This window comes from Nyctibius grandis, chromosome Z (genome assembly GCF_013368605.1).
Source record: "Nyctibius grandis isolate bNycGra1 chromosome Z, bNycGra1.pri, whole genome shotgun sequence".
NCBI classification, from domain to species: Eukaryota; Metazoa; Chordata; class Aves; order Nyctibiiformes; family Nyctibiidae; genus Nyctibius; species Nyctibius grandis.
In genome coordinates, this window is record NC_090695.1 from 88,440,570 (window position 1) to 88,455,352 (window position 14,783).

The following is a 14,783-nucleotide window of genomic DNA, read 5'->3' on the forward strand; positions in this document are numbered from 1 at the left end:
AAGTAAACCAGCTTCACATACTGACCTCAAATATACACCCAGTAAGATTTTCCTGTATCTTTTCCTCAGATTAAATGTGCATAATAAAGTCTTTTTTAAAGTAGCGAGGCAAATTCATGTTCAAATGAGGACACTCTTGCTACTTGCATTTCCTATAAGGTGCAGCTGAAAGTAAAACTATTCCCTGTATTTCACTAAAATAACAAACCACTTAAGTTTGATGAGGTTTATGTTTGATCTCATCTTTAGGCACTGTAGACTCCACTGCTGCTGACTGCTTAGACGCAGCTTGCAAAGTTGAAGCACAAGAAAAAACATCTGCAGAATCAGGAACTAAATTCTGTGATGTTGCTGGGAGCTATTACATACCACTTAAAAACATCTTTGTGGCAATTTAAATAGTGATGGCATTTAAATAGTTGTGGTAATTTAAGTAGTAGTACAAAAACACATTCTATACTTCTAAAGCACATTTTGGAATTTTAGCACTTTTTAAAGAAGTAGAAATTCTAATTCTCTTTGCAGGCACATTTATGTTTCTGTATAGTAACATATTTTAAACGCTGTCTTTTATTTTTCCTTTATTCAGAAAATAATGTAATACTCAGCCAAGGTGCTGTATTTCAGACACACATATAAAGATGGCATAGTTAGCTGCAAGTCAATAAGCTTCCCCGTTTAACCACATTTGGAAATCAACTTAAACAAAGTTCTCCTAGTTCTGTCTTTTTTTACTATTTATATTTTTAAAAAATAATGCTGACCTACTTTAAGAAAATAAAACCTGTTTTTTCTGTTACACCAACTTTGTGCCAAAGTTGTCATTCTCACTAATAAAGAGGAGAATGAAAGAATGAAATACAAAAGAGCTTCAATTGAATCAGTAATGCTGAAAAGGCAAAGCACAGGTATATGTCACATTTGTACGTGGGTAAGCACAGCATATATCCATGCAACAAGTAGGTTCTTCATCCTTTTCAACCTCACGCTAGTGCTCACACTTACTCGTTTGTCTTAAATTTTATTTCTTTCCCACTAACTGCATGAAGTTTGTGCTATTCTTTCCATCTACTACTTCCAAAAGCTCTAGAACAGCTTTTGAGAGTGTTGGGAATGGCCTTTATCCACTGCTTTGAAACATATGCATTCCATTGCCTTTGGTTATGCAGCAACCTGTGGCGTTACTGCAAACAAAAAAAAAATAGTATGGCCTGAAAATGCTTCCAACAAGAATATCAGCTGCTCATCTTTCATAGTCATAGCCTTTTATACATCCAAGAAGGAGGATAGTTTGCCTCCTACTTGAATTCCTTGGCTTGCCTAATGCTGCCTTTTTTTTTTAAAAAAAAACCAAGCCATTTGATATTCTTGTAATTCTGATATTTACTTGCTCTAGACTGCTGTACCTGGTCCTTCTCATTCCAAATGACAGTAAGATCATCCCGGTGACTGCGTGCCGAATGCTTCACATACAAGTTGACCTTGGCATGCCATGGGAAAGGGATGGAGAGAGGATGGAAAAGTTCCACTACAAGGCAAAAAAGCAAGTAAGTTTTCCCCACCACAAATCACGACTGTTCATTTTCTGATAAAGAAAAAGGCATAGGACATATTCTCCCACAGGTAGCAGGGGAAGAGTTGGTTCCCAGAGAAAACATGGTCTTTGCTCATACATACTTGTGCACCTACCCAACAGCCCCAATGACTTCAGTGTGCTGACTTCTGCTGAATATGAAGAAATGTAAGGGGAAACAGGAGTTCTCTATTTACCAGCAAAACAGTAATTACCTGCAATAATCAAAAGATTGATACCTACACCCAAAGCAACTGCCAGCAAGAACAGCCAGGAAAGTAATCTTTATGAAGCTGAGATGACCTTACAGTGGAAGAGGAACAGCTTACAACCCTCAAACAATTAAGTGCAGTTATTTTCTCTACTTTCAGATAACACAGCCTCAACACAAGGGTTCAGCACCTCAAGGCAGTGGCCAGCATGACCAGTGCTCCCTGCCCTACCAAGTCCAGTGGAGTAACAGAATTTACTACCGTTTCTGAAAAAAGCCTCAGAAATGGGTGACAATAAAATAACAAAAAATAAAATTATATCCAGGAAGGTCAAAAAACATACAAAGGAAGACGAAAATGGGAAAATAAACAAAAATGAACTTAAAATGAAATGTTTTTACTCTCCAAATTCAAAGAGATACGTGGGCAACATTCAGGAAAAAAGTTACGTCTCTTTATACCTTTAGTGCAGTGACTGAAGGACAAATCTGAGATGTGGGTCACCTCAAAACCCTTTCCTTCTCTCAACTGTGAGAGATTTGCATTTAGGTACCCACTTCATAGTGAGCGACCCTGACCACTGGATTACTGGGTATTTGAGGCTGAATCTTCCTCAAGCTACATGTGCACTTGTGGACCTGGGAGCATTTCTGGCTGGCAAGTCCAGGTATGCACCTCACACATGCAGCAGCCTCACAGTGTGGTAAGACTACAGCTCCTATAAAGCTCCTCCTCAGCGCCTTGACTCCTCCAGGAAGGAAATATATATGTTTCTTTTCCACTACTTTCCAACTGGATCCTTAAGTCATAAAATTGCAGAAACAAGACCCTGATCTACACTGCAGAGTGTACTACTGCTCTTACTACATGTATTCTCCCCTCTCTCCCACTAAAGTTGTTTGCGTTTGTGAAAAAAATGAAACATTCACTGGCACAGAACTATGGAACTATTTTATTCAAAATGGAACCATCACAAAGAAGAGAGGGAGAGCCCCACACACTGGGATTTCTCATTCAAATCACTGCCCTGAATGAAACCAAATGCAGATGCGAACCCACGTCAGCCACCTCCCAGCCAAGTACCCTAGTGCCTTGGCTAGAATGAAAGTAGCTGCAATACTTCAAATCTCTCCTCTGTTTACAAATGGTATCTAGCCCAAAACTAGTTCCTAGGTTTCCTTCACTTTTCATTAAATATTTAAAATACTCAAAAGCAAATACAAAAATAAAACCAGATGTTTCATTTAATCCAGAACACTTCTAAAATTTGTTGTAAAATAACAACAGACATTTTAATTTGTTGATGACTTTTCACTCTGGCCAAACTTTTCCCTGGCACTACTAAAGTTTATTTAAGCTTTACATTCCACATCCAAGAAGCAGAAATAGTGTTCTGAAGTAGACATTTCTAACAGGCAAACTTGTCATGAATTTAAAGCAAGTAAGATCTTAGAAGGCCTGGACTGAAACCATTTGAATACGCATTTTGAAATCAGATTTATATAGTTTAGTTTATTTTATAGTCTGCTATCAACCCTGGCAAAAGACTTGAGAAACCTACCCTGAACATCATGACCTCCAGGCAACTTTGGGAAGAGTCCAGTGTAAGTGCCTGTTACCTTTATCTCTTTGCCATCCCACAGAGCGATGTGCCTTAGCATACGCGTTCTCTTGCTTTTTTGGTAAACCATCATAAACACAAGCTGTCTTGGAAGAATTTTTAACTAAAAATAAAGGAGGGGAAACATATTAAATCCCAAGTTCTCTGAAAAGTTAAAAACCTAAGTGTGTAATTTTCATACTGTAAAGTTCTATGGAATCTAGCTTTAGAACTGTGTTTATAAAAGGTCCAGTACAATGATACTCTAAAGCCCACTGCTTCTGTACAAGCAGCTATTCATTTCTACTTGATTTTATTTCTACAGTAAGTCAACTTCTCACATAATGGAACATACATAAACAACTGAGTATCCCCTTTACAATAGTCTTTGCTTATTATATATTTTGATTTTCTCTCTTATCTCACTGAATAATTTGTACAACATCAAGAGCCCCACTATTACAGAATAAATCCAGCAGATAGCACAAACAACAATATCTATTTCTGACATCTTTTCTTCCTTATTTAGAAAAAGAAATATGTGTGGTACATGCATAATAAAAATTGGCAATTGGTCAGTTTGTAATATATTATTTTTCTCATTTCCTGTATATCCTATATATGTGCTCCATCTGTAGGAGCAAACAAATATAAAACCAAACAACAGTTTATACCAATGGACACCCAACTAATCTACAGTCGAATGTTTGCCCATGCTACTGGAGAAATCAAGGGCAAAACACCTCACAGCAGCTGGAGCTGTATTTGACCTTCACTGTTCGGCAGCCAGCATCCTGGATGCCATCCTCTAGAAACAGGGCAGTCACAGCTTACCTTCTGCCATCTGAGCTGATGATACCAACCTGGGACATTGTGTGTATTATTTCAATGACATTAGAGTAGTTGGTTCCAGTAAAAGTTAGCTTAGCTGTAACATTGAAATCCCTTTTTTCCATCCTGAGGTAGAGTTTGCCTTCTGCTTCACTCATATCATAATTTACCTTTTCAAGATCCCATTAAGTTTTTAAAAAGAAAGAAAGAAAGAAAGAAAGAAAGAAAGAAAGAAAGAAAGAAAGAAAGAAAGAAAGAAAGAAAGAAAGAAAGAAGGAAAGAAAATAAATTTAAATATTGTGCTGGTATTTTTCACACAGTATGTTATATTATGGTCCTCAGGACCTAAGAGAGATATGACTTTCCCATATGTTCACATTATAGAAGGCACATCTCCAAAATAGCATAAACTGAATAACACGCATAAGAAATTAGTTTTTATGTAAGCAGGAGTAACTGTGCTGCATCTGACTGAGAAGTAACCCCATTCATCTTCCTTGCTTATCCTTGCTGTTGTGTATTTCTGCACTGCAAACAGCCAATATCCAGAACTGCTTTCTGCCCAGTCTCTCTCTTCTTAGTAGCCAGAATAATTAAAAACGTTCCTGAGAGGAGTCTACCAGAAGTCATAATTAATGCAGATGCACAGAAGCAGTGTCAAATGGAATAAATCCTTTTCAGGAGGTTGGGATTGCTAGCATCTTTGAAAACGTGAACATCCTCAACAAGAAAAAGGTCAGAGATATTAGTACTTAGAGATAATGCAGCCTGACTCCTAAAACATTAGACAAGTCTAATTTGTAGTGAGGTATGTAACAGATAACTTGCAGATAGTTACCTTAGAAGACAGTCCTGCTGCACTGGGGAGGTACTGTAGAAAGAAGGGATGAGTCTGGAGTGCTTTTATATTCAACTCTTCACTAAAGGGAAGAAATGCACTTTTGTTCAATAGTATTTCAGAAAGTCCACTCTCACTGACAGCACAAGTTCATCTGAGTAATTTCTGAGTCTGCCACAGCCTTTAGAATTACAAGTTGCAGTACCTTCCACTGAACGCTTACCCAGCTCACATTTTTTAATGCATTCATACAAAGGTAAAGATCAAACAGCAGTGCCATCTCACCTCAGGGAAAAATTAGTGTATGCATCCCAGGGACAGAATGTGGCCCACTGGATCAGAAATTACTTCGGCTAGTAATTTACTAGCCATAGTAAATGCATCAGCTTTTTAAAAATGAGATAGGTATGTTGGAATCTGACTTTGCAAGCATTGTCATGGTTTCCAGACATACAATTTACAATTATTAGAGAGTTTAACAGAACTTACAAGACTTTTCAGTGCAAAGGTCTTTTGCTAGAAACTTAAGAAATATCTGAAATACCCCAAGGCTGAAAATATTACACCTCCTAAAGACCCTCAAAAGCCTACAATTTTATTTACATGCTATACCAAATATTTCTGTTTAGACACTGGTTATCAGACACTTTTGAAGTAAAGAATTTTCTGTTCATTCTTCATTTCTTTAAAGAACCTTGAAAGTTTTTAGAAGACAGAAAAAAATAGAGAAATTAGCACAGCAGATACAGCCATACTGATATCAACCTAGAAAACTGACTCTCCGTAATTTTACAAAGTTCAACTGTGCCAAAACAATTTACTAAGATTTAAACAGTTATGTCAAGTTAAGGTATATTTTTAAGTACTTGTCTAGCTCAGACCTAGAGTTTTCTGGATCATTTCACTGTCTGCTACTTCGACGCTGTGGGGGCAGGCAAAAAGACAAGCGTGCCCCAAACTGCGAGGCGGGGAATCTCTCTGCAGCCCTTCATAAACTTCCTGAGGCATACAGACTGTTTGGCGTGACTATGCACTATCAAAGATTTGTCATCCATTTCACCACTGCTTTGGTGACTAAAACAGTAACTTTTCCCATGGAATCCCACTGGCCTAACGACATTTTTACAGTGGTCAGAATGACCCCTTTTACCCTTGCTGGTCTTTTTTCCTACTGATAGCAAAGCAGAAGTTTGTGTTTTGTTCATAGGTCAGCCTCAGAGCTCCTTCAATTTCATTTTCAGTCAGGACTTCTTGGATTGTCATCTGTGGGGAGAAAAAAAATAAAACAAATCACACGCCATAGCTTCTACCCAGCATTTCACACCTAAACTGAGCACAATCTCTTGACTGACTAAAAACCATCATCTTGACTGAAGTTTATCCTCCAGACAGGCCTTCTAGATGCTTTCTAGACCTAAACCAAAAGCATCAAGAGATGTCTTCCCTTTTTTCTGTGAGTATGTTTCCATAGCTATTCACTTGCATTATTGACAAATATTAGCCTTACTTTCAATGTACACTTATCTGATTTAAGTCTAGAGCCACTGGTTCTTTTTTATGTCTTCTCCACTCTTCTTTTTCATATACTGTAAAGAAACTGCCTTTCCTGCTTTTTTTTGATGAAACAGATGGAGCTCCACAAATCTTTTACTCCAGGGTATTTTCTTCCTCCCACAACTGCTGCTGGCTCCTCTACAGCTTTATCCTGAAACTGCTAGAGAATCCCTCTGGGGAAGATGAGTACTGTCTCCCACACTTAAATATCAACACGTGTTGTGTTTGCCAAAGTCTCTGGGAACAGAAATTTCTAAAGTCCCATGATTACACTCATACCTCATACATGAATAAAGCACCTAAGGAATTAGCATCTCTGTTTTTCTTTTTTTCACTCAAACATTTAGAGGATAAAAGACATTTCACTAAAGATTAAGGGGGAAGAAGCAGGGGATATATCTAATACCTTTTAATAAAATATTGGCATTAAATATTCATTTGAAACACTGACACTTAATATGCAGATTTAATATTGACCTAACGTTTATTTTCAGAAAAGTCTACCTTTAGTCTGGCATCCTAGCTACATAACCTCTTATTTGAAGAGAAGGTGATGGATGACTTGGATGTGCTGTTCTGTGTACTACCTTCCCAAAGGGAAGGACACTTTTCAACTAACACTTCTTTCTCCCAAGGGGTGAACAGGTACAGTCTTCACTGATCCTATCAAGTAGTTTGGAATACAAATCTATTTCTGTTTATTCAACACTGAAATATTTTAGGTATCTATGCTACAAATGGTTTATCCAAGCCAAGGAATTCTCTCGGTATGAAGGACAGCTGTTTTCTACCAAAAGCCCTTTCTACTTTAGTAAGCTGTATCAGCTAGGAAGTGACAGTAAATGAGTGCCTTCCTGAAATGATTAATCCTGAAATGGGGGGATTTCAGGTACCTGTTGAGTTTCCTTGGAAACAAACTATTAGCTGTGTATTTAAGTTAATCAAGGATTCAGATAAGCTGGGCCAAGTTACCTCTCATCTGCACTTATATAATCCTGGACTAATTTCACTGACGCCACTGGAAGTGCTCTGGATTCATGCTAGTGTAACTCAGATGACAGCTCTAATCAAAGCACAACAAAAAAATCTATGGTTTATTACCTTAAGAAAGAAGGGAAGTCCCAGATGATGGAGAAGCGATATTGAATGCTTCACCTCTGCCAGGAATTCAAATATACCATGGAGCTGAAAGTCTGTGTCAACACTCATAGTCACAGTTATATCTTTGTCATCATATTGGATTTCACAGATAGTCTTGGCTTTGTTTTCTAAATAGCAAGAACAAAATTGTGCCATTTTGAGGGGCTCATTTTCAAAGAATTTCAGTACTGCCTGCATAAAAATCAATCCAGCCAGTTTTTGCGTTAAGACATTCATTATGACAAAATCATCCATTCAGGATGACAAGAGCTTTGTCCTGTGGTTGGAGGAGAGCAGAGTTTTTTGGATGTCCTCGAACATACAAAGTCTTGTTAACTCAAGAGCTTGTGTACCCATATATAAGTGTTAAGTGACAAGTCAGTTCCCAACAGTAATGTGTTTTTGCAGCTAGAGCTGACAAGCTTACACAGGCAACTGTAGCACTTGGCAGGCAGTAGCCACTTCTTCTAGAGAAGAGCTCTGAGCTCTTTTGACCTTCTAGTGACCTCCTCAGTTCCAGCTACAGCAGACCCACACTGCTCAGACAACACGACTTAAAGACCTTTCCTTTACTTTCCAACCAGCTTTTCATAACTGAAAAAGAAAATACAGACTGCTGAGAGATAAAAATTAGATGAGAGATGTGAAACCCCAAAACTCTTTATGGAGAAGACAAAAATCACAGACATGATGCAATCATACAGTGACCACTCTGGTGGCTGTCCTGAAAGCCACCTGTTGTCCTGTTGCTTTTTTTTCAGAATGGGTGAAAGATGGTGCCACTAATATTTGTATTGATTCAGTACCTGCTAACCTCAATAATTCTTACTCTTTGGAGCTCTCACAGCTGTTGAGGTTTTTTTCAACACAAATATACTCCCATGTGGGCGTTGAAAGTACTTAACCACAACGTAAATCAGCAGTTTAGGGATATGCAGATAGGATTTACGTCAGGGCAAGCTTTGAGGACAGACTGGCTTCTTCAGGATGGGTGTACCTCCGCTCCATAGATCAAACAACAAAAGCCATTTATAGTTATTTTCAAAACCCACTTTAAACTACACTGGAATTCACACTTTTTGTGCTCTGTAACAAGGTTCTTTGTGTGATATTGGAAAAGACAGTTCCTTGTTTTATGCAGCTAAATATCTTGGGCATCACCGGTTTTAGCAGGTGTTGTACCACACGAGATCTTTCCTGGAATTAAACAAACAGATGTAATGTATCTAATAACAGATGCAGTTTAAGAATGACAGTTTTACTTACACATGAGAAAAAGCCCCTTTTTAGGCACTACCAGCAAACCTTAGTCAGTTTGTAGCTGTTGAAGGAATAGTTGAAACATCCTCAAAGAGCTACTATATAACAAGAAAGCTGCAAGGAATGGCAGGTACCTACCTGATTTCTGTAAACTGAGAATCAGGTTGATTGCCTTAGGGTAGCCAGATGCCTGTAGTGCCTCGCTACTATGTACACTTTGGCAAAAAATATCCACTTGGTGACCAACATAATAGGAGTTTATTATGTATGTGATTGATGTTTCTCCAGCTGCAATGTGCACGTACCTTTCTTGAGTACCGTTTCTTCCTTGAAAAACCACATCTATCTAAAAAAATGACACGTAGATGTAAGTTCTTGAAACAACATTTAAATATTATTTAATTTTAAAACAGAAGACAAATGGAAGTGAAAGAAAGTTCTCTCTAGTCTATACTTATGTCAAAAATCTATCCATTAACAAAAAAAAAAATCTTAGCCTTTCATTAAATCATCTATGACTTTCCAGTATGAAGTCCATTCAACTGAATGAATTTCAAACCACACCAGCCTCATTGATCTATGTCAAATTCTCATTAGGTTCTTTTGTCCCACAAAAACATGACTTGCTTTACATAAAGGATCCTTGATCCATGCATACTGCCATATTTACCAGATAGCAGGTACTCCAATAGCACTGAAAGAAGTACTTCTTTAAGCATAAAATTCCCATTAAAGAACACAGGAGCAATATTGCAATTCCTGACGCAACATACTGAAACTATTCTCCTGTAGAGTTACAGTATCAACAATACACACTGTACTAGCACTGATCAGAATGGAATAATCTGGTCCATAAAGCAGTCAAAAAGAAATTTCCTATTTAAGTAGTTCAGGGTTAAGCCATCCATAGTTTTTAAATACCAGAAAATCTCAGCTTCCATCCTGTACCTTACAAAACGGTAGTTTTCATTCAAGTCATGGGCTATTACATTATAATAAAGGACAATAATTTAAAAAAAAAAAAAAAAAAAAAGAAAAGAAACTACCTGTAAAGATGATGGGACTCTGGCTTGTAGCAGCAATGGCCAAGTATGATGGAAATTCCCAGTTATGTTGGTACTTGTTTCAAACTCCTGTATTTGTCCTTCGAGAACTGTTAGGTGAGCACCATAATGCACTTTCATACTAAAGCTCTTGATAACTTCCAGGTTCAAGATAGCCTGTGTGCAACAAAGGTAAATTGTGAAAAGGCAGCTTTGTAAAAGGTAAAGCTCCTGTTACTCAGGGCTCTTTCTTCAGTTCAGGAAAGAGAACAGGAAGGAGAGGGAAAAAAAGAAAATATAAACATCTTTAAAACAGAAGCAGGCAGTATGATCCACGTATATTGGGACAATTTCCAAATTCAGGGAAATCTTATTCCATCAGGAGCATAAGCCGCAATGTCCTTTTCCGTCTCCATGCTCCACCTAGACAGACAGCACCTTCCCCAACTTCCTTTTGCTTCCGATGGGTTACAGAACCCAGGACTACAATCTGCATGGCAACAAAGTGACTGATTTGTTACCTGTCCATTACAGAGTGACATTTCATTTTACCACCACCACACTTCTCTGCCTCACCTTATCCCAGCCCTTTCCAAGATAGCCCTTGTAGGCACAGGTACAGACTTCAAATGTCCCAGACCATTCATTTTGCACAAAAAAAATTACAGTTCTCACATCCTGCAATGCACTTTCATTATGAATACTCCACCATACTTCACATTATGTATTGAGGGACAGAAGATACTGCTGCTCCCTCTGGCCACTGAATTAAAGGTAAGGAAGGCCCAACTTAAGTACAGTGTAGGTAAAGAAGAGCACTGGGTCTAGAAACAATTATAAATGATAATGAAAGCTGAGGTGGTATGACAACACAGACACCTTAATTCAGAAGGATAGTTTATTGAAGGTTAGACTATATTTCAAAATGTCGAGAACAATCTTTCCCACTTGTACCTGCGACATTAGGTAGATTGTTTATGGTTGTGGTTTGCTCCACTTGGGCTGTATTTTGTCGTAATAAGCTTTTTCTCCTGTATAAATCTTGACTTTTAAGTGAAGCAGTATTATGAAGCAACATTGAAATCTGTGCTATGATCTTATGCAAGATGGCATAACAGAATAGAAAAGATGATAAAGATACTGAAGTTAACAACTGAGTGAGTAAAATTTTACCCTCCTTGACAGAGACACAAAAATTTCACCTAAATAGCAAATGCACGAAGTCACATCTACACCCTCTGTACTTTGTCATCGGACTTCTACAGCTACTGCTTCCACCATGGCATGATTCCAGGCTAGATTCATGTCTTCCCATCATTGTCTGACAACTTACCTGCAACTCAATCCTGTCTTCTATTTGCAAAGTCTTCAGTGCCTCTATGTTATGAGAAAGTTTGTAGTTAAGAGACACAACATCCAACTTCTGGACAAAGCTCAGTTCTTCTCTCATCTGTTCAGTCCAAATAAAATATAACAACAGTTAACTGTGGCACATCTCTGATATTGAGACTTCTCTGATTAATTGTAATTATTGTACTAATTACACATTGGAGTAAAATGATGAAAATGATGAAAAACTTATGGTGAAGAATTATCTAATTTTTTTATGTCACAACTTTGGACTGTAATAGAGAATATGCTGCACCAAGTGAAGATACTTGGGAAGAAAGGTTTGATACAGTTTACAAATGGGAGTCACTGATCATTGCTGATGTTAGATTTGTTGCTAGAATGGTCTGTACAGAAGGACTGGCTGAAAGATACCATCTTCTTTTAATTAAGACCTTTAAAATCAAACCAGTCCCTACAGAGTATTGCTATAAGGGCCTCATGCACAGCTATTTCAAATGGAAAAACAGTATTTATCAAATCAATTAGCTCACTTTAACCTCGATTTCACATCTAACTAATAGGGAGGAGACACTTACTTGCTTGCTGTTCACACAAAAGTGAGTAAGTCTTTTATAGAAGTCACTGTTTTTTTCTGATACCAGATCAACTAACATCCTCATAGGAATGCCAATGTCAGCAGCTCCTTGAATGTTATGGGTTAGCACTGCGTCCAACTCTTGCCTTTCCTGTTAATATTTCACAGCATATATAGCAAACCATGTCTAGAACCCAAAGCTTGCCACAATACACAGCTCAAAACAGAAATTCAGCAAATCTGCCTGTCCTACATTTAATACTAATTAAAACCAATTGTACTGAACTTAGGGTCCTAAGTTACACTGGGAAAAAAAGAAAAAAAAGTTCAAGCCTAACAGGGTAAAAAACCACATATTTCAGCTAAGAGGGGAAAAGGTGTAAATGTTTCTCTCTGGTGACAAAGAACTCCCACTGGCTATCTGTTTCTCTACAGCACAGAAATACGCAGAAATTAACAGTTATGGCAAGAAAATGAATGATCAAAAGGAAGATACTTCTCTCTTTTTGCAATGTAAATCACAGTGATCGCTCTATAAATAGCAATCTTTTTTCTTCTTGTGCATTGCTGTATACTTTCATGATGAACGAAGAGTGTTATACTGGAGTACCTGTTGTACATCTAGAGTGAGATCAGTATTTGTGGGTTTGCATGTCTTATCATATTTGCCACACAATATAAGGAACATCAAATAGTACAATATAAAAAAAAAAAAATATATATTCACACAAAGAGCATAACATGGAAATGATTCAGGAAGTGCCACAGCCTGTATCCTATTATCCTATACATCTGTTTTACTGCACATTACAGGTGCCAGATTTGCAAAGATTTTATTCTTATTCTAGCATTTATTAGTAAAGCTTGACTATTTGTTCCCAATAAAATAGTTTATAGAGTATGTCACTCAGTACTTTGTACATGCAGTCCAACAGTCTGCAGGATACTTACATCAGTGACTTTTAATATAAGGAGTCCTTGTAATTTACTTTCATCAACAGTGATCACTGTCTGTGAATCTAGGTTCATTTTATCCATCAAAACATAGCCCGAACCATCAATTTTTACTGGTGCTCCAAGATTCTGTACAAGCCAAAAATAAAAATTTTTTTTTAACTTTACCACTTTTACACTTACCCACAGATACACTATACACCTGGAACTTTATATTCCTAAATAAGTAGCTCTAATAGCACCTAGCTGTAAATCTAGTATATCAGGCAGCATATCCATAGGATATTTGAGAAATCTTGACAGCTTTTTATTACATTTTATACATTTTGTCTTCTTTATTTTGAAGTTGTCCGACATATTGTGGTAAGGGAGCCAGCATAAATAGAACAGAGGACGATGTGGCAGCTCTTCCTGCCTAAGTGAAAATTGCATTAATTTTCTATCCTTGGCATTGCTCCAGTAGCTCAAAGCACCCATAAATCCAGTGAAACCAGACAGTATACATAGGTTTATTATGGCAGGTCTGTTTTTGGAAGAGGGCAGGTGAACCTCGTCTTTGTATATTCAGATTTACCCTGACTTGCATATTGAAGTAACAGATCATTCTGTGATAACAGCTCTCTCAAACTTTCTGTACACTTCTCCTGTCCTTTCCATTCCTGCCTATATAGCACTAACTGGTGGGATCTGTGAGAGGCCAAGCACCATGATACCGGGATTTCCAATAGCAATACAAACTTTCAGTAAGAAAAGTCAGTGTCCAATCCAGCTAAATTTAGAACTGCTACTTCAGGAAATCCTGCTGCAGAATTTCTCCCCCTCTACCTACCTACAACAGTCCAGCCTGGGAAAACAACTACTAGGCAAGAATTGAGGCGAAAAGTGTCATTTTTCACTCTTCCATCAAAAGGAGCTCTGCATGTCATGGTAACCAGCTGAGAGAGGTCAGGGCACGTTGCCTTTCTTGGAAAGCTCTGAAAGCTGCCTTACTCCTCAGCTCACACAGTTCCTCCCAGGCAACGACAGTGTGGACTCCTTCAGAGATGAGGACTCCCAGGATGCCTGATGAGAACCAGGTCAACTGTCCCAGAGACAGTGCTTCACTTCCTTTACTTTGTATAGAAATGAGACCATACTGCAAACAATGGCACATCTGTGTGATATGGAGTGTTCTTGATATGGAGTTCTTCCACAGAACTCCAGTTTTCACTGTATTTTTCAACTGGCTAAATCTTTACAACAAAGAAACTACTTTTTTTCTTATCCTACTAGTTGCTGTTCAGACTCAGAGTCTATAGTGAGATTCCCACCAAACCCAGAAGTTAAATCTCATTAACGCAACAGGAGCTGTGATCTGCTGGTGCTCGGTTAGGCACTGTAAATGGTAAGGTTCAGCTTAGGGACAATTATATGGCCGGCATTTGCAAGAATTACCAGCGAAGTGGCTCACCAGGTCGGTCCAAACCAGCTTGTTCAAAATATCACTGTTTGTTTTTCAGCTAAATTCCCTGAAATATTTCTCAACTGAGGCCTTACAGGAAATTGTAACTACTGTTTAATGCTGACCTTTTCACTCTGTGCGTTCTCTGCAATGGTTTTCATACATTACATATGAGTTTATTAGCAATTTTAATTTTCTGTAAAGCTGAATGAAAGTTTTCTGACCAGAAGATTATCTAATTACTTTATATATTTTAAAACTATTTCAGAGTTTGGTTGTCAAACTGCTGAGAAACTGTAATTGCTGATAAAGCCAAAGACAACTCTGAATACTCATTATTTCTGAAGATTAAAATCCTGCAGATTTCTCAACCATGCTTTTAAAAAAGTACATCAGAGTTTGTCCAAGCA

At 37.8% G+C, this 14,783-nt stretch overlaps 1 protein-coding gene across 1 annotated transcript in view; it reads right to left on the reverse strand.

Moving 5' to 3' along the window:
* LOC137676268 (uncharacterized) overlaps positions 1-14,783 on the reverse strand; it is a 93,837-nt gene that overhangs the window by 19,267 nt on the left and 59,787 nt on the right. The window contains exons 45-55 of the mRNA XM_068422966.1: positions 12,930-13,061; positions 11,980-12,129; positions 11,385-11,501; positions 10,055-10,228; positions 9,147-9,354; positions 7,710-7,876; positions 6,205-6,317; positions 5,055-5,136; positions 4,249-4,386; positions 3,347-3,509; positions 1,407-1,528 (exon numbers count right to left, since the gene is read on the reverse strand). Of these exons, the coding sequence (XP_068279067.1) occupies positions 1,407-1,528; positions 3,347-3,509; positions 4,249-4,386; positions 5,055-5,136; positions 6,205-6,317; positions 7,710-7,876; positions 9,147-9,354; positions 10,055-10,228; positions 11,385-11,501; positions 11,980-12,129; positions 12,930-13,061 (1,566 nt within the window). The remainder of the gene's footprint in view (positions 1-1,406; positions 1,529-3,346; positions 3,510-4,248; positions 4,387-5,054; positions 5,137-6,204; positions 6,318-7,709; positions 7,877-9,146; positions 9,355-10,054; positions 10,229-11,384; positions 11,502-11,979; positions 12,130-12,929; positions 13,062-14,783) is intronic.